At 51.3% G+C, this 23676-nt stretch overlaps 1 protein-coding gene across 3 annotated transcripts in view; it reads right to left on the reverse strand.

The window, feature by feature from the left end:
- The window catches only part of LOC141065368 (antileukoproteinase-like), a 37293-nt gene extending 17308 nt beyond the window's left edge, over positions 1 to 19985 (reverse strand). For 2 of the 3 annotated variants that reach the window (XM_073557813.1, XM_073557811.1), the window contains exon 1: positions 19829 to 19985. In XM_073557813.1, coding sequence (XP_073413914.1) covers positions 19829 to 19928 — 100 coding nt within the window. In that variant the 5' untranslated portion in view covers positions 19929 to 19985. The remainder of the gene's footprint in view (positions 1 to 19828) is intronic. The other variant, XM_073557812.1, reaches the window with a different exon arrangement.
- Between the last annotated feature and the right edge of the window lie 3691 nt (positions 19986 to 23676).

A 23676-nucleotide genomic window follows, 5' to 3' on the forward strand; every position in this document is an offset into this window, starting at 1 on the left:
ACCTCCCATTTACACCAGGCAGATCCCAGTAATAATACACCAGTAATACCAGACAGATCCCAGTAATACCAGGTAGATCCCAGTAATAATATCCCAGTAATACCAGGCAGAACCCAGTAATAACATCCCAGTAATACCAGACAGATTCCAGTAATACCAGGCAGATCCCAGTAATACCAGACAGATTCCAGTAATACCATCCCAGTATTACCAGGCAGATCCCAGTAATACCAGGCAGATCCCAGTAATAATATCCCAGTAATACCAGACAGATCCCAGTAATACCATCCCAGTAATACCAGACAGATTCCAGTAATACCAGGCAGATCCCAGTAATAATATCCCAGTAATACCAGACAGATCCCAGTAATAATATACCAGTAATACCAGACAGATCCCAGTAATACCAGGTAGATCCCAGTAATACCAGACAGATTCCAGTAATACTATGCAGATTCCAGTAATACCAGATCCCAGTAATACCAGGCAGAACCCAGTAATAATATCCCAGTAATACCAGACAGATCCAAGTAATACTAGGTAGATCCCAGTAATACCAGACAGATTCCAGTAATACTAGGTAGATCCCAGTAATACCAGGCAGATTCCAGTAATACCAGGCAGATCCCAGTAATACCAGGCAGAACCCAGTAATAATATCCCAGTAATACCAGACAGATCCCAGTAATACCAGACAGATCCCAGTACTACCAGGCAGATCCCAGTAATAATATCCCAGTAATACCAGACAGATCCCAGTAATACCAGGTAGATCCCAGTAATACCAGACAGATTCCAGTAATAACATCCCAGTAATACCGGGCAGATCACAGTAATACCAGACAGATTCCAGTAATAACATCCCAGTAATACCAGGCAGATCCCAGTAATACCAGGCAGATCCCAGTAATACCATCCCAGTATTACCAGGCAGATCCCAGTAATACCAGGCAGATCCCAGTAATACCAGGCAGATCCCAGTAATAATATCCCAGTAATACCAGGCAGATTCCAGTAATAGCATCCCAGTAATACCAGACAGATCCCAGTAATACCAGGCAGATCCCAGTAATACCAGGCAGAACCCAGTAATAATATCCCAGTAATACCAGACAGATCCCAGTAATACCAGGCAGATCCCAGTAATAATATCCCAGTAATACCAGACAGATCCCAGTACTACCAGGCAGATCCCAGTAATAATATCCCAGTAATACCAGGTAGATCCCAGTAATATTAGGTAGATCCCAGTAATACCAGACAGATTCCAGTAATACTAGGTAGATCCCAGTAATACCAGGCAGATCCCAGTAATACCAGGCAGATCCCAGTAATAATATCCCAGTAATACCAGGCAGATTCCAGTAATAGCATCCCAGTAATACCAGACAGATCCCAGTAATACCAGGCAGATCCCAGTAATACCAGGCAGATCCCAGTAATACCAGGCAGATCCCAGTAATACCAGGCAGATCCCAGTAATAACATCCCAGTAACACCAGGCACATCCCAGTAATACCAGGCAGATCCCAGTAATAACATCCCAGTAATACCAGGCAGATCCCAGTAATAACAGCCCAGTAATACCAGGCAGATCCCAGTAATACCAGGCAGATCCCAGTAATACCAGGCAGATCCCAGTAAAAACAGCCCAGTAATACCAGGCAGATCCCAGTAATACCAGGCAGATCCCAGTAATAACATCCCAGTAACATCAGGCAGATCCCAGCCATACCAGGCAGATCCCAGTAAAACCAAGCAGATTCCACTAATACCAGGCAAATTCCATTAATACCAAACAGATCCCAGTAATACCAGGCAGATCCCAGTAATAACATCCCAGTAATACCAGGCAGATTCCCATAATACCAGGCAGATCCCAGACCTAAATAGATCTAATATTGAATTAATACTGCAAGAATTGTGAAAAAATAACAATGTTTAACAACGTGCAGAGTTTGTGAGTCAGCGGATCCGTGCACAGCAGAAGTCAGCGGATCCGTGCACAGCAGAAATCAGTGGATCCGTGCGCAGCAGAAGTCAGCGGATCCGTGTGCAGCAGAAATCAGTGGATCCGTGCACAGCAGAAATCAGCGGATCCATGTGCAGCAGAAGTCAGTGGATCCATGCACAGCAGAAATCAGCGGATCCGTGTCCAGCAGAAGTCAGCGAATCTGTGCACAGCAGAAATCAGCGGATCCGTGCACAGCAGAAATCAACGGATCCGTGCACAGCAGAAGTCAGCGGATCCGTGCACAGCAGAAATCAGCGGATCCGTGCACAGCAGAAATCAGCGGATCCGTGCACAGCAGAAATCAACGGATCCGTGCACAGCAGAAGTCAGCGGATCCGTGCACAGCAGAAGTCAGCGGATCCGTGCACAGCAGAAATCAGCAGATCCGTGCGCAGCAGAAGTCAGCGAATCTGTGCACAGCAGAAATCAGCAGATCCGGGCACAGCAGAAGTCAGCAGATCCGGGCACAGCAGAAGTCAGCAGATCCGGGCACAGCAGAAGTCAGCAGATCCATGTGCAGCAGATGTCAGCAGATCCGTGTGCGACAGAAGTCAGCGGATCCGAGCGCAGCACAAGTCAGCGGATCTGTGCGCAGCAGAAGTCAGCGGATCTGTGCGCAGCAGAAGTAAGCGGATCCACATGCAGCAGAAGTCAGCGGATCCGTGTGCAGCAGAAGTCAGCGGATCCGTGTGCAGCAGAAGTCAGCGGATCTGTGTGCAGCAGAAGTCAGCGGATCCATGTGCAGCAGAAGTCAGAGGCGGATCCGTGTGCAGCAGAAGTCAGCGGATCCATGTGCAGCAGAAGTCAGCGGATCCATGTGCAGCAGAAGTCAGCGGATCCGTGCACAGCAGATGTCAGCGGATCCATGTGCAGCAGAAGTCAACTGATCTGTCATGATCTCAGTGCGGGTTTGACTCGCACACGTGGGGTTAATGTCTGGAACCTGTGCTGATGACTGGCATTTCTGGGGTTTGTGATCCCGGTGCAGGCTTACCTGCACACCTGGGGCTATGATTGTGGCCTCTCCCTGGTTCTGGGGGAGGCTTCTTATAGCCTCAGGACGCTCCCATCCCTGCAAGTTATACTCTTGCCCTTGGCATTGTGTGGTGACCCCTGAGTGTGTTAGTGCTGTGTTCTGGTTGCTTGATTCTCTGTGTATGACTCGGTCTGTTCCCTGGATATCGCTTTGGATTCTGCCTGGTACCTTATATGTCTGTTTGGTTTTGATCTCTGCTTGGCCCTGATTATCCGCTCTGTCTCCTCCCTGGTACTGTACTGTGATCCTGTGTATGACCTTTGGCTTTGTCTGACCTCCCGTCTGTTTATCCCTCCTGTACCTCGCTGGTCTGTACCGTGCATAACCTCTGCTTTGCCATAATCTGAGTTCTCTGGCTTCTCTGACACTATTAGTTGAAGCACGCTTTGTCACCTCTGCTGCCCTGCTCCCCAGGTAACTCTTAGCACTGCTTCTGTACTCAGGACACATGCACTGGCTCTATGAGCAGGTGTAGTGCGGTGTCTCTGACATTATAACTGACCATTTCAGTTTTTTTTTTTCCTCTGAAGGAAAAAAAAAAAAAGTGTGTGTTATCCTCATGGATCCCATACAAGCCTTGGCTGATCAGGTCAAGCACCTGACCCAAATGTTCAATAAGCTCAATGTGGAACAACGCACGATGGCCCAGACCCAGCAACAGTTGGTGGTTACTGTGCAGGGGGCTGTCGATGTAGGGGCTTCTGGTTCTGGGGGTAGGGATGTGTCATTAGCGTCCCCCGAATCTCCGGTCAAATTGCCAGACCTTTTCTCAGGGGATAAAAAGGAGTTCAGGTCTTTCAGAGAAGGATGCAAGCTTTTTTTTCTCTAAGGCCCCGCTCCTCCGGGGATGAGTTCCAGAGGGTTGGGGTCATTATTTCCCTACTTCGGGGGGCTCCGCAAGCATGGGCTTTCTCTCTGTCTTCCTCTGCTCCTGAATGTATGTCAGTGAACGCATTCTTTGAGGCCCTCGGGCACATTTATGATGAACCTGACCGAGTGCGATTGGCAGAGGACATGGTGATGAGTGTCTGTCAGGGGAAACACTCAGCTGAGTGGTTTTGTTCTGAGTTCCACCGCTGGGCGGCAGAGGTCTCCTGGAGCGATGCCGCACTCCGAGGACTCTTTCGCAGAGGCTTGTCCGACCGGCTGCAGGATGCCTTGGCGTTACATCCCCCACCTAACTCTCGAGCACGCCATGACCCAGGCCATCCGGATGGACCGCAGGCTGCGGGCCAGAGGGGTGATGCAGGTGGATACTCCATTATTCCCCAGTGGAAAAGAGACTGCCCCTGAGCCCATGGATGTAGGCGCCCCTTCCCTGAAGGATACGGAGAGGAAACGCCGGAAGGACAAGCAGTTATGCTTTTACTGCGGTAAAACGGGACATTGGAAAAGGGAGTGCCCGAATTGCCCGTCTTCAAACCCGGTCGGCGGGAAACAACTAGGTCTGGGTAGTCAAAGGGGAGGCTGCTCAGACCCTCAGGTACCATTTTCCTCGTTTTCTAAAGTAGTACTGCCTGTGGAACTGTTTGTGGATGGTAGTTCTTTTTCCTCTACAGCCTTCGTGGACTGCGGATCATCTATTAATCTTATTGACTCCCAATTGGTCACACACTGCAAGATAGGGACAGTTCGGCTCAAGGTTCCGATCAAGGTGATGGCCATTGACTCATCTTCCCTCACTAAGGAGGGAATTCGCTTTATGTCTGATGTGTTTTCGCTCAGAGTGGGCGCTACTCATGTGGAAAACATAAGTTGTTTTGTTCTGGACAATCTACCTGCAGAGTTGGTGTTGGGCATGCCCTGGTTACAACGCCATAACCCAGTTATTAACTGGAAAACGGGGGAGATTGTTCAATGGGGGTTTAATGATTTTGTGTTATGTGATAAATCCGCACTGCTGGTTGAACCTGTTAAATCTGTGTCTGTATCATCTGTCGAGCTGGAAGGTATTCCGGAATGCCTGAAGGACTTCGAATATGTATTCTCCGAAAGCGAGGCCGAGACGTTACCGCCACATAGACCCTTTGACTGCGCTATTGAGCTGGTCCCGGGGGCTAAATTACCCAAAGCCCGTCTGTTTAATTTGTCCGGTCCTGAGCGCTTGGCTATGAAGGAGTACATTACTGAAAGTCTGCGCAAAGGACACATACGTCCTTCAGTCTCACCTGTGGCGGCAGGTTTCTTTTTTGTAAAGAAAAAAGATGGCGGGTTACGTCCCTGTCTCGACTTCCGGGAGCTTAATCAAATTACTGTACGGAATACGTACCCCCTTCCGTTGATTCCCGATTTATGTAACCAACTATCAGGGGCAAAGTGGTTTTCTAAACTGGACCTTCGGGGGGCATATAATTTAATAAGGGTCCGGGAGGGGGATGAATGGAAAACCACCTTCCTCACGACCGAGGGACTATTTGAAAATGTAGTCATGCCGTTTGGTCTTACCAACGCCCCTGCCATATTTCAGAATTTCATCAACGTGGTATTCTCGGATCTCATTGGTCGTTTTCTCGTTATCTACTTAGATGATCTTTTGACATATTCCCCCGACAAGTATTCTCATTTGGAACATGTACGAACTGTGCTCCAAAGGCTTAGAGAAAATCATTTGTATGCTAAATTGGAGATATGTGTATTCTGTGTACAAGAGTTGTCCTTTTTGGGGTTAATTGTATCCGGTGAGGGTTTTCGCATGGACCCCAAGAAGGTGCAGGCCATTGCGGATTGGGTGCAATCCCGATATCTTAAGGGTCTTCAGCGCTTCTTGGGGTTTGCCAATTATTACCGCAAATTTATCCGGGGGTTTTCGCAAGTAGTCAAACCTCTCACGGATCTAACATGAAAAGGTGCGGATGTGAGAAATTGGTCCTCGCTCGCAAAAGAGGCCTTTGCAACGCTGAAAAAATGTTTTATGTCTGCTCCTGTTGTGCAGCCAGATCCGTCCAAACCATTCGTCGTGGAAGTGGACGCCTCTGAGGTGGGGGTGGGGGTGGTGTTGTCCCAAGGGCCTGCCACTCTAACCAACCTCAGGCCATGCGCTTTCTTTTCCAAGAAGTTCTCTGCTGCGGAAAGAAATTACGACGTAGGCAATAGAGAGCTTCTTGCGGTCAAATTGGCGTTTGAAGAATGGAGGCACTTTTTGGAGGGGGCCAGTCACCCGGTTACGGTGATCACGGATCACAAAAATTTGTCGTACATTGAGTCTGCTAAAAGACTAACGCCCAGACAGGCCCGTTGGTCAATTTTTTTCCCGTTTTCAGTTTACGATTACATTTCGTCCAGGGTCTAAGACTGTCAAGGCTGACGCCTTATCACGCAGTTTTCAGCCGGTGTCGCCCCCTGAGCCACCGTCCTCCATTCTTCACCCTGGGGTTGTGATAGCAGAGGTCTCATCTGAATTGGAACGGGAGATTCAGGGAGCCCAGTCGCTGGCCCCGGCGGCCAAGCCGGAGGGGAAGTTGTTTGTCCCAGAGCAACTTCGCCTGAAACTCTTGCAGGAGTTCCATGAATCCAAGCTGAGTGCTCACCCTGGTATTTCGGCCACACGTCTGGCGGTGGCTAGGATCTTTTGGTGGCCTACCCTTGGTTCGGACATAAAAAAATTAATTGCTGGTTGTGTGGTCTGCGCTCATTCTAAAAGCTCTCATAGCTGGCCGGCAGGGGAGCTGATACCCTTGGCAGTGCCCGAAAGGCCATGGACTCACTTATCCATGGATTTTATTACCAATCTCCCTCCATCTAAGGGTAATACAGTGGTATGGGTAGTGGTGGACAGGTTTTCTAAGCAGGCTCATTTCGTACCCCTGTCCGCACTACCGTCAGCTGAGACGTTGTCCAGGTTGTTTGTGCAGCATGTGATCCGGTTGCATGGGGTACCCCTGAATGTGGTGTCTGATCGTGGTGTGCAGTTTGTGGCTAAGTTTTGGCGTGCTTTCTGCAAAAAATTAGGTATGTCTCTGTCCTTTTCGTCTGCATACCATCCTGAGAGCAATGGGCAGACGGAGCGCACTAACCAGTCCCTGGAACAGATCCTCAGGTGTCTAACCTCTGCTAGACAGAATGACTGGTGCGATGCACTGCCGTTGGCTGAATTTGCCTTCAATAGTCGGGTGAGTCATTCCACGGGTATGACTCCTTTTTTGATCAATTATGGGTTCAGTCCTCATTTCGGTGAGTTTTCTCGTCTGGATTCGGGGTGTCCCGGGGCTGAGGACTCTGTTCAGCGGTTAAAAGATACATGGGCAGAAGTCCAGCGGCGTATATCTAGGTCTCAAGGCAGGTATAAGTTTTTTGCGGACAGGAAACGAACACCTGGTCCAATGTTTCGGGTGGGAGAGAAAGTTTGGCTCTCCACGCGAAACATTAAGTTAAAGATTCCGTCAGCCAAGTTAGGACCCAAATTCATTGGCCCGTACAAGATTGTGGAAAAAATCAATCCAGTGGCGTATAGGCTGTGCCTTCCACCCTCTTTCAAGATCCCTAACATCTTCCACAAATCTCTACTGAAACCTTTTGAAGCAGTCCGGCGAGACTCCGAGCCTGCTGCTCCTCCTGTTTTGGTCGAGGGGCAGGTGGAGTACGAGGTTGGTCATATCGTAGATTCCAGGTTGGTACGGCGGTCGGTACAGTACCTGGTTCATTGGTAGGGGTATGGACCGGAGGACAGGTCCTGGGTACCGGCCCGGTTGATGCATGCTGATCGCCTGGTGTGGGCTTTCCATGCTAAGTACCCGGGCAAGCCTGGGGGTCCAGAGGCCCCCCGTTGAGAGGGGGGTACTGTCATGATCTCAGTGTGGGTTTGACTCGCACACGTGGGGTTAATGTATGGAACCAGTACTGATGACTGGCATTTCCGGGGTTAAAGGTTGTGATCCCGATGCAGGCTTACCTGCACACCTGGGGCTATGATTGTGGCCTCTCCCTGGTTCTGGGGGAGGCTTCTTATAGCCTCAGGACGTTCCCATCCCTGTCAGTTATACTCTTGCCCTTGGCATTGTGTGGTGACCCCTGAGTGTGTTAGTGCTGTGTTCTGGTTGCTTGATTCTCTGTGTATGACTCGGTCTGTTCCCTGGATATCGCTTTGGATTCTGCCTGGTACCTCCTATGTCTGTATGGTTTTGATCTCTGCTTGGCCCTGATTATCCGCTCTGTCTCCTCCCTGGTGCTGTACTGATATCTTGTGTATGACCTTTGGCTTTGTCTGACCTCCCGTCTGTTTATCCCTCCTGTACCTCGTTTAGCACTGCTTCTGTACTCAGGACACGTGCACTGGCTCTATGAGCAAGTGTGGTGCGGTGTCTCTGACATGATCCATGTTCAGCAGAAGTCAGCGGATCCATGTGCAGCAGAAGTCAGCGGCAGATCCATGTGGAGCAGATGTTAGCGGATCCATGTGCAGCAGAAGTTAGCGGATCCGTGCGCAGCAGAAGTCAGCGGATCCGTGCACAGCAGAAGTCAGCTGATCCACGTGCAGCAGAAGTCAGCGGATCCATGTGCAGCAGAAGTCAGCGGATCCGTGCACAGCAGAAGTCAGCTTATCCATGTGCAGCAGAAGTCAGCGGATCCGTGCACAGCAGAAGTCAACTGATCCATGTTCAGCAGAAGTCAGCGTATCCATGTGCAGCAGAAGTCAGCGGCGGATCCATGTGCAGCAGAAGTCAGCGGCGGATCCATGTGGAGCAGATGTTAGCTTATCCATGTGCAGCAGAAGTCAGCGGATCCGTGTGCAGCAGAAGTCAGCGGATCCGTGCGCAGCAGAAGTCAGCGGATCCGTGCGCAGCAGAGGTCAGCGGATCCGTGCGCAGCAGAAGTCAGCGGATCCGTGCGCAGCAGAAGTTAGCGGATCCATGTGCAGCAGAAGTTAGCGGATCCATGTGCAGCAGAAGTTAGCGGATCCATGTGCAGCAGAAGTCAGCGGATCTGTGCTCTGATCAGTGGCTTCAGAGGGTCGTCTCCTGCTCTTCTAGGCGCATCATCAATAGGAACAGTAACAACCATGCTCTCTGTCCATGTCCTCCGTCCAAGCCATCCATCTACGCCCTCTGTCCATGACCTCCATCCATGCCATCTGTCCATGCCCTCTGCCCTTCACGACGAATCATCTCCTTACGTCTCGCAGATGTTCTGAGTTATTGCAGGTCGTAGTGTGACCACAGCACCTATCATCTCTGTCCTGTCTCCACCTGCAACCTCCTGAGTTAAACTACGGCCTTCGTGTAGCTTGTAATTCAGTGAAAGGTGTAGGATGCAGCATGCGCTCCCTTCACCCAGCTGTGGGAGACGCCTCTCAGCTGACCACCTCTGTGGTACCATATGGAGAACCTCTCTCTACCACCTGCTGGACACCACAGTACGGCTTCCTTGTTGTCCTCCATTCTACACACCTGGCTAGAAACGTCTCTACTTTTTGTAGCTCAACTTCAGTCTGGTACCAAGTCTTCTGCAGACTGTCTCTCTCTTCAGGTTGTCTCTATCTCTGCAGGTTGTTACTAGAGATGAGCGAACATCCTTGGCTCCCTCCTTATTCAGCAATCTATAGCGCTTACTGAAGAAGATGCAGCGGGAACCCGGATACCTGGAGCGCTCCCGAAAATCAGCTGTTCGGTGCACACACCACTCACAGTAGACACATACCACACATCACTCACAGTAGACACATACCGCACACACCGCTCACAGTAGACACATACCGCACACACCGCTCACAGTAGACACATACCGCATACACCGCTCACAGTAGATACATACCACACATCACTCACAGTAGACACATACCGCACACACCGCTCACAGTAGACACATACCACACACCGCTCACAGTAGACACATACCGCACATCGCACACAGTAGACACATACCGCACACACCGCTCACAGTAGACACATACCGCACACACCGCTCACAGTAGACACATACCGCACACACCGCTCACAGTAGACACATACCGCATACACCGCTCACAGTAGACACATACCGCACACACCGCTCACAGTAGACACATACCGCACACACCGCTCACAGTAGATACATACCACACACACCGCTCACAGTAGATACATACCACACACCGCTCACAGTAGATACATACCACACACCGCTCACAGTAGACACATACCACACACACCGCTCACAGTAGATACATACCACACACCGCTCACAGTAGACACATACCGCACACACCGCTCACAGTAGACACATACCACACACCGCTCACAGTAGACACATACCGCACACACCGCTCACAGTAGACACATACCGCACACACCGCTCACAGTAGACACATACCGGACACACCGCTCACAGTAGACACATAACGCACACACCGCTCACAGTAGACACATACCACACACACCGCTCACAGTAGACACATACCGCACACACTGCTCACAGTAGACACATACCACACACAGTAGACACATACCGCACACACCGCTCACAGTAGACACATACCGCACACACCACTCACAGTAGACACATACCACACACACCGCTCACAGTAGACACATACCGCACACACTGCTCACAGTAGACACATACCACACACAGTAGACACATACCGCACACACCGCTCACAGTAGACACATACCGCACACACCGCTCACAGTAGACACATACCACACACACCGCTCACAGTAGACACATACCGCACACACTGCTCACAGTAGACACATACCGCACACACCACTCACAGTAGACACATACCACACACACCGCTCACAGTAGACACATACCGCACACACTGCTCACAGTAGACACATACCACACACACCGCTCACAGTAGACACATACCGCACACACTGCTCACAGTAGACACATACCACACACAGTAGACACATACCGCACACACCGCTCACAGTAGACACATACCGCACACACCGCTCACAGTAGACACATACCACACACACCGCTCACAGTAGACACATACCGCACACACCGCTCACAGTAGACACATACCGCACACAGCGCTCATAGTAGATACATACCGAACACACCGCTCACAGTAGATACATACCGCACACACCGCTCACAGTAGATACATACCGCACACACCACTCACAGTAGACACATACCACACACACCGCTCACAGTAGACACATACCGCACACACCACTCACAGTAGACACATACCGCACACACCACTCACAGTAGATACATACCGCACACACCGCTCACAGTAGATACATACCGCACACACCGCTCACAGTAGACACATACCGCACACACCGCTCACAGTAGACACATACCGCACACACCGCTCACAGTAGACACTTACCGCACACACCGCTCACAGTAGACACTTACCGCACACACCGCTCACAGTAGACACATACCGCACACACCGCTCACAGTAGACACATACCGCACACACCGCTCACAGTAGACACATACCGCACACACCGCTCACAGTAGACACTTACCGCACACACCGTTCACAGTAGACACATACCGCACACACCGCTCACAGTAGACACATACCGCACACACCGCTCACAGTAGACACATACCGCACACACCGCTCACAGTAGACACATACCGCACACACCGCTCACAGTAGACACATACCGCACACGCCGCTCACAGTAGACACATACCGCACACGCCGCTCACAGTAGACACATACCGCACACGCCGCTCACAGTAGACACATACCGCACACGCCGCTCACAGTAGACACATACCGCACACGCCGCTCACAGTAGATACATACCGCACACGCCGCTCACAGTAGACACATACCGCACATGCCGCTCACAGTAGACACATACCGCACACGCCGCTCACAGTAGACACATACCGCACACAGTAGACACATACCACACACACCGCTCACAGTAGACACATACCACACACACCGCTCACAGTACACACACCTCATAGAATTATACAACGTTAGGGTATGTTTCCACGGTCCGGAAACCCTGCGCTTTGGACGGAGCGGAAAGCCCAAAGCGCTACCCCGTTCTATGCGCGGTGATTCCGCAAGTGTTGATTGAACACATGTGGAATCACCGCATCGTATCCATAGACTGGGCTATTTATCTTGTGGAGACTGAGCGTCTCCGCAAGATAAATAGACATGCTGCAGTCTAAAGACGTGCTGCATGTCCGGTTTCGTGGGTATGTCACCCGCGTTTTACTACGCATAGTGGAGATGGGTGTAACGGGGTCTTCCAATCTCGGATACCTCTTTCAGTACCACCCCGTGTTTCCGGAGGTCCACTCTGCTTTGGCTGGAGTCTGAATGAAGGATGCTGGCTGGAATTCCTTGGTTACATGGGAGCATATAAAAGATCACTGCTTCTCCACGTATTTCCAGTCTGACAACAGTTTACTCACAGGACACAGAATATATCACACAGATACAGAGGGCAGACCAATAGAAAAGCGGCAGGCCAGACATACATTACAATAGCCACAGGTGGCCGGAGCCTGCCGATCTTTACTGTGGGAATTACAAAGGGGGGAGAGGGGGCGGACAAAAGGGGAATATCGTGTCCCCTCTGCCCAGGGGCGCAGCCTGTGGGCTGATGCATTAGGGACATGCATCTCCCATGGAACCTATTATACATACATATAACTGCACAACATATTCTGGGTGCTAAGTGGTTCCGTAACACATAACACGGCTCCCCTTTTCAGCGACGCGATCGGCATACACAGTCTGATCCTTAACGGATCGGTTTGGGGATGACACTGAAGTTTATGGGGTTGGTACAAGTTCCGTTTGTCGACTTAGTCCATCGGCGTTACCATTTTGCTTGCCGGGTCTGTGGTGGATGGTGAAGTCCAGAGGTTGTAGGGCTAAACTCCACCGCAGCAATCTGGCGTTGTCTCCGGAGACTCGATTAAGCCAGACTAGGGGATTATGGTCCGTTAGGAGGGAAAACTGTCATCCATACAAATATGGTTGCAACTTTGTGAGTGCCCATACTACCGCCAGGCACTCCTTCTCGATGGCTGCATAGCTTACTTCACGGGGCAGTAGTTTCCGACTCAGGTAAGCTACCGGGTGTTCTTGGCCGTCCGGCCCGACTTGGCTCAGCACTGCCCCCAATCCAAACATAGACGCGTCTGTGTGAACAAGGAAACGTGTAGTTGGATCGGGTGCGGCCAATACAGGGGTATTGGTGAGGGCATCCTTTAGTTGGCGGCAGGCTTCCTCACACTTCGGGGTCCAGGTTACCTGGCGGGGTTGGTTCTTACGGGTCAGATCAGTGAGGGGCTTGGCTACGCTGCTGTAATTGGGAACGAATTTCCTGTAATACCCCGCTGTCCCTAGAAACGCCATGACCTGGGTTTTAGTGTGTGGGGTGGGCCATTCGGCTATGGCCTCAATCTTGGCTGGTTTTGGTCGCTGTTTCCCACTCAATGCCCTAAACACTGAACCTCTGCTTTGCCCACGTGACACTTGTTTGGGTTCAGGGTGATTCCGGCCTGGTGGATCCTGTCCAATACTGTCTGTAGGTGATTTAGATGCTCTTCCCATGTCGCACTGTAGATGGCGATGTCGTCCAGGTAGGCACAAGCATAGTCCTGGAGACCATCCAGAAGCCGGTCAGCCAGCCTTTGGAAGGTCGCCGGAGCATTCTTCATCCTGAATGGCACAACTCGAAACTGGAATATGCCGAACGGGGTGACAAATGCCGACTTGGGAATAGCGTCAGGACTAATGTGAATCTGCCAGTAGCCTTTGCATAGAATGATGGTGGTCAAATACTTTGCCCCCGCCAGCCGGTCTAACAACTCATCCACACGCGGCATGGGATATGCATCCGTCACTGTTTTCTCATTGAGCTTACGATAGTCTACACAAAACCGTGTAGTCCCATCCTTCTTGGGCACTAACACTACGGGGGATGCCCAGGGACTATCTGACTCTTCAGTGACCCCTAAACGCAACATCTCTTGTATCTCTTGTCGCATCCCCTCTCGTACAGACTCAGGGACGCGGAAGGGGTTGTGTCACAGGGGGGTCTGAGCCTGGGTCTCAACCTTGTGTTGTGCCATGCGAGTGTACCCTGGTCTCCCCGAAAACATCCTCTGCCGCTGCCTCAACAACTCCTCCGCCTGCTGTCTCTCCCGGGGGACCTAGGTCTTCACCCAAGTGTACCTGGTCCCATGTTTTAGACTGAGTCCTTTCCCCGAAGACATCCGGCAAGGGAAGTCCGGCTAAATCCTCTGCTTCAGGTGCACAGATGGCCACTACCTCTTCAGGGCGCTCCCGGTAGGGCTGGGGTCGTCACAATCGTCGACATTATAGGTTGTGTCGGCTATTTTCCCCACTACCTGGTAGAGCCCCTGCCATGCAGCTTGGAACTTGTTCTGCTTAGTGGGCTCTAACACCAGGACCTTCTGTCCTATTTCCAAGGTGCGCTCTCTGGCCCTCCAATCGTACCATACGCGCTGGTGCCGCTGGGTCACCTGCATATTCTCACGTACAGCCTGGGTCAGCTCCTGTAGGTGGTCCCGGAATTCCAGCGCATAGGGTACAATATGTACCCCTTCTATGAGGCCCTCCCCTTCCCAGTGTTCTAGCACTAAGTCTAGGGGTCCCCTTACCCGTCTCCCGTATACCAGCTCGAACGGGGAGAACCCCGTGGATTCTTGGGGCACCTCCCGATAGGCAAACAGGAGGTGTGGCAAGAATTTCTCCCAGTCCCTGTAGGTCCTGGTAAAAGTCCCAATGAGATGTTTTAATGTCCCGTTAAAGCGTTCACACAACCTATTGGTTTGCAGGTGGTACGGGGCGCTTCTAATGGACTTTACGCCGCACAGCTTCCACAGTTGGTTGGTCACCTCTGCTGTAAACTGGGTACCCTGGTCCGAGATAATCTCCCGGGGAAATCCAACCCGTGAGAAAACCTGGAGCAGGGCGGCCGCCACCGTCTCTGCCAGTATGTTAGGTAATGCAACCGCCTCTGGATACCGTGTGGCATAATCTACCACTGTCAATATATACCTTTTCCCTGACGGACTGGGTTTGGCTAACGGCCCTATCAGATCGAACGCTACTCGGCTAAATGGTTCCTCCACAATGGGGAGGGGGCGTAACTTGGCCTTGCATCGATCCCCCCCCTCTTGCCAATGCGCTGGCAAATGTCACAGGTCTGGCAGTACTGACAAACATCATAGGTTACCTCCGGCCAAAAGAAGTTTTGTGTCAGATGATGCCTGGTGTGACTGACGCCGAAGTGCCCGGCCAAGGGTATATCATGAGAGATTCGCAGTAACTCCTGCCTATACTTCTTGGGAACTACCAGCTGTCATTTCATATTGGAGCTCGTCCCTGTGTGGTGCTGCTCTGTGATCCGGTAGAGGAGTCCCTGCTTCCATACAAACTGTTCCCCTTCCAGTACCCCTCTCCCCTCCTGTGCCTTCCCACAATATCCCTCCAATGAAGGATCCTCAAGTAACTCCCTCTTAAATTCATCTGGGGTGGCCCAAGAAATGTGTCTGGCTATGGGAATACAGGTAGGGCTGGAATGTCTTACCTGGGCCTCCTCTGAGTGTGATTCCGCCTTCGCAGCTCGAGCTTGTCTCTGGGTGGTCACAGGATATGTCTCAGCCAGAGGGGCAACCGAGAATGCAGACAACATGGGCCCCAAGTCATTTCCCAGCAAGACGTCTGCAGGCAAATCCTCCATCAAGCCGACCTCAACAAGGCCATCCCCGACTCCCCAGTTCAGGTGAATCCTAGCAGTGGGCAGTCGATGTATAGCTCCCCCTGCTACACGGACTGCCACTGTCCGGTCCGTCTTCTCTTGGTCCCGGACGAGATGAGGCTTCACAAGGGTCAAAGTTGCCCCAGAATCTCTTAGTCCCTGCATATGTTTCCCATTAACCCACACGACCTGTCGATGCTGTTGTCGATTATCTGCCCGGGCTGCCTGCACGGGGTCTACTTCATGCAGCACTTCCTCCATCTGTTCCACCCCTTGGTTAGTCGTAGCCCCCAGTGCCGGGTCAGCTTCGCCTTGGTAGCAGTGTACAGCAGCCCGGCTGGAGGTAGCTGTTCCCGCCTTTGGCCACTGGGTATGCTGAGTCCGGTTGGGACATCGTCTTTGCAGGTGGCCCAGCTGACGGCAGGTGTGGCATCGCGCCCCAGGGAGACTGTGGTAGGCCGGGTTTGTAGCTGGTCCCCCTACAATCTTCGGTAGTTCGGGGCCCTCCAGGTCCATGGGCGGGCCCCTAGTAACCATCTTTGATCCGGACAACTGAGGCCTCCTGGCATCATGATGTTCATCGGCCAGACGAGCAGCTTCCTCCAGAGTCGTTGGCCGCCTGTCCCGAAGCCATTCCTGTGTCTCGGGGGTTAGTCCATTAAAGAATCATTCTAACAAGAAGAGCTGGAGGACATCCCCCTTAGTGGTTGCTTGGCTTCTTTGTACCCACTGTAGCAGTGACCGCCGTAATTTACAGGCCCATTCAGCGTGGGTATCGGTTACGCTTTTTATAAGTACGCAGAACTTTTGGCGGTATGCCTCTGGTGTCAGCGCATACCGGGCCAAGATCACTTCTTTGATCCGCTCATAGTCCATACAGTCCTCATCAGGTACTGTGCGATAGGCGTCCGCTGCCCGGCCTGTCAGCTTGCTGGCCAGAATCTGAACCCGTTCCTCCGGCTTTAATTGATGAAGGGCACACTGCCGCTCAAAGTCCTGCAGAAAGCCTTCAATGTCTTCCTCTGCCTCCCCCAACTGTCGGAAGGTATTATACTGGATCTTTTTGTGGCTTACTGTTGAAGGTACCTGGTCGAAGGCCAGAGCTCCCCCTGCTAGCTGACTCTCCTCTCTCCGCTCTGCCATCTCCATCTTGGCCAGCTCCACTTTGGTCCACTCTGCCATCTCCATGTTGGCTAGTTCTATCCTGGTCCGCTCGGCCATCTTTTCCTTTAGATCAGTACGCACATCAGCCATCACCTCTCGTATGATCTCTACTGCAGGGTTTGGGCCATAGAACGCCAGTCTGTTCTTTACCTCCCTCTGGAATTCAGTCTCCTCCACGTTCACATTGGGGGGCACGGCACTATCGTGTTCCATGATGGCTGCTATCAAATCCGCTTTTGTTTTGTTGCTGGCGATCAACCCTCGGGCTTCCACCAGATCTTTTAATGTAGTCCACTTAAACTTCTGGTAGTTGTTTTCCATTCATTCCTTTCCTCCTGTAGAAGGGGTATCATATCCCGCTGGCTGCTACCAGTATAACGGGGTCTTCCAATCTCGGATACCTCTTTCAGTACCACCCCGTGTTTCCGGAGGTCCACTCTGCTTTGGCTGGAGTCTGAATGAAGGACGCTGCATGGAATTCCTCGGTTACATGGGCGCATATAAAAGATCACTGCTTCTCCACGTATTTCCAGTCTGACAACACTTTACTCACAGGACACAGAATATATCACACAGATACAGAGGGCAGACCAATAGAAAAGCGGCAGGCCAGACATACATTACAATAGCTGCAGGTGGCCGGAGCCTGGCGATATTTACTGTGGGAATTACAAAGGGGGGGAGGGGGCGGACAAAAGGGGAATATCGTGTCCCCTCTGCCCAGGGCGCAGCCTGTGGGCTGATGCATTAGGGACATGCATCTCCCATGGAACCTATTATACATACATATAACTGCACAACATATTCTGGGTGCTGGGTGGTTCCATAACACGTAACAATGGGATTTCATAAAATCCCCTCCACTATGCTTTAAAATCTGGACGCTGCGGAATAAACGCTGTGGCTGTACGCAGCTTTCATTCCGCAGCAAATCATGATATAATCCGGCCCGTGGAAACATATCCTTAGAGTTGGAAGGGACCTCACGGGTCACCACTCTCTTTTCTCTCTAGTGTACTTGTTCCCACCACACTATTATCGTTCAGTGTGGTCTCCCGACCTGTCTCTCCCTAGACTAGCATCTGTTAGGGTTCTTTAGTGGAAGACCCAAAAGTGGACCCTCTGGATCGTGGCTCCAGAGCCCCCGAGGGCGAGCGGATCAGGTGATATCACCCCCATACAGGGAGTGTTAGGGGCAGGCCCAAGGGAGATGAAACCAGAACAGCCGGAGCCAAAGGGGCAAGTCAGGGCAGAGCAAGGATGGTATGAAGGAGGACGGGGAGGCTGAACAGGAGGAGATGCATTGGAAGGGAAGGTGCAGGGACACTGGCAGAACCAGAGAGACCAGGGTTCCTGGGGCTTGAGCTGCAGGAAGAAAGGGAAACAAAGTAAAGGAGACGCTAAGGGGCAAGGTCGGAGGTAACTACACACTACAGAAGACACTGGAACACAAAGGGGCACGGAAGAGACACAGGGAAGGCAGGCAGGCAGACCTGACAGGCAAGACAGAGGCACAGGACCGCAAGGCACAGTTTGGGCACAGAGCAGACAGATTAGGCTGAAAAGGTAAGGGGCCTGAGGAAAGGGTGGGCGCCAGGCGCAAGAACGCCAGCGCTAACCGCCAGGATAATCAGGCGTCTTACCTGTGCAGACGCCGTGTAGAAATACCCGGTGGGTGCCGCCATGTTGGAGGCGTAGCCACCGGGTGAGAGGTGGAAGGAATGCCACTGCGCAGGCGCAAAGTACGGACGTGCCGAGACCTCAAGTGAGGAGCGGGGGAGACGCGCAGGAGAGCGGGACGCGCCGGCGAGTGGAAGCGGTGGGTGTAACAGCGTGTCCCTATCCAAACTGCTCTGTCCACTCTACAAGTCACTTTCCTCTTCAGCCCCCTTTGTTCTATCTGCACCCATTTATCCCCTTTCATGTTTTTTTTGTATCTCACAGACCTCTCTGTTTCCTCCATGATTCTTCTGGCTTCTACACTTCTCCTCTGCAGACTTCTTTTTTTTTCTCCCAGACCTCTTTGTTTTTTTCAAACAGCCAAAGTCTCTGTTTCCTCCCGAATAATTCTGTCCCTTCCAGACTGTGTTATTCCCTTCAGACAGTCTGTACCATTTAGTCTCCTCTCTCTCATCCAGACTGTACCTGTCAGACTCTTCTGTCCCTTTGATACCATTCTCTCTTTCACACTTCTTTTTCTTCTCTGTCCCCTACATACCTCTATCATCTTCACATTGTCTGTCTTCTCCAGACTTCTTGCCCCATTCTGGTTTCCTGACCTCACCTGCACACTCATCAGTCCAATTCCCATCCTCTATTCCCCTTTAGACTCTGCTGCATCTTTACTGATCTATTTGTAAACCTTTATGTCCATCTTCCCCCTTCCAGACTCATCTGTCCCTTTTGGCCTCCTTTATCTTCTCTAGACAGTTTTTCTCCCTAAATGGTCCACTGTCACCTCCAGATACCTCTGACTTCTTCAGATCTATCTGTCCACCTTCAGTTTCCTCTGTCCTCTCCAGACCTCTGTGTCCTCCAAATTTCTCTACCACATACTCCTCAACACTCAGGACTTTGCTATCTCCTCCAGCTTAAATGCTCCTTCAAGACACCTCTGTCCTCCTCTCCAAAACACTTGGCTCTCTCCCAATAGCTCTGTCCTCCTCCAGACTCCTATTTACTCTAAAATCTCTTGCCCTCTACAGTCCTATCAGCCCGCTTCAGTTACCTTACCATTGTCCCCTCCAGATCTTAATACCCCATGTAGATGCCTTTTTCCCTCTAGCACTGTGTCCCCCTCCAGAGTTTTTTGTCTCTTCTAAACTTTTTTGTTTTTAACCCTTAATCCTCTTAAGAGTTCTTTTCTCTTCAGATACTTCTGTCCCTTCTGAATTGTCAGTATATTTAAATGTCAACTACAATGTTCTTCATTCATTCATGTTTATCACTTACCATTATCACCGCTTGGTTTTGGTGGTGAAACTGCAGAGGTAGGGTAATCTGAGCAGCACAGGAAGAGTAGAAGCAGGAAAGAAATCTTTACTGGAGCCATGTCTTCTGGTCCTGGAGATATGAGCAATTCGGCTCCAGTGCTACTTATTTTATACAGATGATGGGGGAAGGAAAAAGATGTTCAACAGGTTCCTAATTTTATGTTTGAGTAATGATTTATGAAGGAGGATACACAAATGTGGTAATCAGGACATACAGGTGCCAGGACATGTGACTTCTGAATACCCAGTATCTTCATATCTGAGGCATGAGAGCAGAACTCCAGCTACAGGTGAGACTTCTGCCAAGAGGAAATCTTATTAAATGTTTCTGGAAAATTTAGAAGAACAAACAATAAACTGGGAGAAGGTCTCTGGACTGGGACATGGATTCTGGAATGGAAAAAGGACTCTGGATTGGGACAAGGGCTCTGGAATGGTAGAAGACCTCTGAATGAGTGTAACGAATGGAAGCGGAGGCAAAGATGGTGAAGTTCACATTCGTTTTTATTTTTAAAGTGGAACCTCGGGACCACGGTCCGAGGGGCTCCGAAGGGGGCGTGACTAGTGAGCCCCGGGCACCCGTAGTAAAGCCCCTCAGACAGGGCCAGAATGGAATACCTAGAGGACACAGGTGCTACCTCCAGTTAGACCCCGAACACGGGGCAGCTGTCACAGCGGGACCAAAAGGGATAACAGTAGTTACAGCAGAGTCCGTAATGAGACGGGTCCTGGATCCAGTTAGTTGGTAAGGAGTCGGTTCCAGTGACCTTCACACAGTCCTCGGACATGAATGGCTGTTGGAGGAACGGGATGGCTTTCGCCCAGATGGTTGCAGATATAACCAGGAAGCACAAGATACTGATTTGCTGTGGAGACAGATAGCATTAGAGAATGCACAGAGACTGCAGACGCAGCGCAGACAGGTTAACATGAGAACTGGATGTAGCAATGATTGATACTCGTTGCTCTCCCTATGGAGGAGAGGCCAGAAATAGCAGCCAGTGTGCTGCCATTGGTTAATTGCGCTTTTTGAACAATGCACGCTGTCCCTTTAAGAAGGCAGGAGAGCGGGCGGGCGTGCCCTAATAGCCTTAGCTACAGATCTCCCCACAGGATGCCAGGAGGTGGAGGTAGGAGGGAGACCTGAATGCTGAGCAGCAGCATGAGATCCAGAGGAGGCCGGCTGCTGCCTAAGGACAGCATGTGAGACTCGAGGTGAGTGCCCAGAACGGAGGGCAGCGGCAGACCTGGACGCAGCGTCAGGACGGGGACCAGGTGTAACAGTGGCAGACCTGGGCGCCGCGCCAGGACAGGGACCGGGTGTAACAATATCCCCCTCTTTACACCCCCTCTTCAAGTTGTGGGCCGCCCCGTCCCAGGGCTGTGGGGTACTTGGCACCGGGCCAGTGTCAGGGGGATGTGTCACAGCAGCAATGACCCGGTCCGTGACCCTGGGCGCCCAATGAATTGGCGGGAGATGTAGTAGTATTACAGTTTATAGGAATAGTTTGTGACGCCACCTGTGGTGCTTGGCAAGTGTGATGTTAAGCCAGCGCTGCGTGCAGATCCACTGGGACTGATGGTGAATGCAGCAAAGATGGTAAAGCTCCCCACAGGCGGAGCTGTAGTCCCAGGGCAGTGTAGAAGATGTAATGGCAGGGAGGCGTAGATGGTGTAGGTACAGGTACTCAGGTGTAGCGGTACGGAATAACTGGAGGACACCAGGGAGTGCGGTTCCAAAGCTTTACTCACTGTTTGCAGTTCACACACATGCCTGCCTCCGCATTGTGTTCTCCAGGTCAGGGCTCCAGCCAACCTCCAGGCCAGATAGGATTCTCCTTTCCACACTCTGCCAACATGTACCTTCCTGAACGACTCCTCCAATGCGCCTTTAGGTGCGAAGCACTCCAGTACTTAGTTACCCTGGAATGCCTCTCTCTAGGTGTTCCTAGTCTCTACTTGTATGACAGACAGCTGTAGCCTGCTTTGGGGAACTCTAGCTCCAGAGTCCCGTCTCACTATTAAGGTGCTGTTGTGTCCCAAGTTCATGATGGGAGCAAGGCGTTAGCGGCTCACTGCTCCACCGGTGTCTGTTGCTGGACATAAAGATCCGATCAACCTCGGGGACCGGGCCCCGGCCTTTGCGCTCTGGACTGGAAGGGTTATCTATCTTTCTTCAACCCGCTTCCCACCATCCTTCTATTCTCCTTCATTCCGATCTGTTCTATCTTTCTTATGGAAGGTTAGGTTATCAATCTTATCAGTCTCTTTCTCTGTCTTTCCCGTGCTAGCAGCCCAGATCACTGGGACCTGCTGCAGCACGTCCTTCAGACATCCATCTTCTTCTCTCTCTCTCACCAACTAACTAATCCTCACTCTTCCCACTCTTTTGTATCATCTTACTCCACCCGCCTCCCAGCACATCTCGTGTTACGAAGTAGGGTTCCAAGAGGGGTGCTCTGCTACCCCCAGCCTGAAGCTGTTAGATGGCCCCACTGAACTATCCTGTGTGTGGAATGCAGGTGTGGACTGTAGTCAGGATTTACCACCTTACCTGGATGGTGGGGCACTACACCTTAGGAGAAGGTGCAGTACCTCTGTGGCGACTGAAGGCTCAGGGGCGCCACACCTGCGTAGAACCGTTTAAGGAGAAGAGGAGCCTGGATGTTCTCCCTAGGCTCCCAAGATCTCTCCTCAGGACAAAACACTTCCAGTCCACCAGGTAGTAGGTCTTACTCCTTACTTTTTTTACTGCCAGGATATGTTTTACCTCAAAAACATCATCCTCCGAGACAGGGTCAGGAGTGGTACCCGGATCCTTAAAGTAGGGGCTCAAAACTACTGGTTTGAGGAGAGAAACATGAAAGGCGTTAGGCACACGTAGGGAAGTAGGCAACTTCAGCTTGTATGAGACTGAATTGATTTGTCTCAAGATCTCAAATGGTCCGATGAACCGGGGGACCAAATTTGTAGGATGGCATCTTTAAACGGATATACTTCGAAGAGAGCCATACATTGTCTCTGGGACGAAAGCTAGGCGCATCCAAACGTCTCTTGTCTGCATGCCTTTTCATACGCTGGGAGGCTTTTTCCAGAGCTGTTTTGGTGTCCCTCCAGACCTTAGAAAAATCTTCGGAGAAAGTATCGGCAGCCGGAACGCCAGATGATCCGGAGATGTGAAGAGGTATTCCGGGTTGCAGTCCGAAGACAATCTGAAAGGGAGACTTTCCAGAAGATTCACTTACTTGGTTGTTGTAGGAAAATTCGGCTCAGGACAGTAAGTCTACCCAGTCGTCATGATGCGCGTTGACAAAGTGACGTAGGAATCCAGCCAGGATTTGATTTGTCCTCTCCACTTGTCCATTGGACTGGGGATGGCATGCTGAGGAAAAATCCAGTTCAATTCTTACCAGTTTGCAAACTGCTCTCCAGAATCTTGAGGTGAACTGGACTCCTCTGTCGGAAACGATGTGGAGAGGGAAACCATGGAGACGGAAGATGTGCCGGATGAACAGATCCGCCAACTGAGGAGCAGTTGTAAGACCGGGTAGCGGTATGAAGTGAGCCATTTTAGAGAAGCAGTCCACCACTACCCACACCACAGAACAGCCAGATGAGGTCGGAAGATCTGTGATGAAGTCCATCGCGATGTATTGCCAGGGAGCGGATGGAATTGGAAGAGGCTGAAGCCTACCTGCGGGTAGATGCTTGGCCGTCTTGTTACGGGCACAGGAAGGGCAGGCTGTGACCTACTCCTGAATGTCCTTAGCCATAGCAGGCCACCAATAGTACTGGGAGATGAGTTGC

The sequence above is a fragment of the Dendrobates tinctorius genome, unplaced genomic scaffold (assembly GCF_039654945.1).
Source record: "Dendrobates tinctorius isolate UK_male_01 unplaced genomic scaffold, ASM3965494v1 ptg000251l, whole genome shotgun sequence".
Lineage (NCBI taxonomy): Eukaryota > Metazoa > Chordata > Amphibia > Anura > Dendrobatidae > Dendrobates > Dendrobates tinctorius.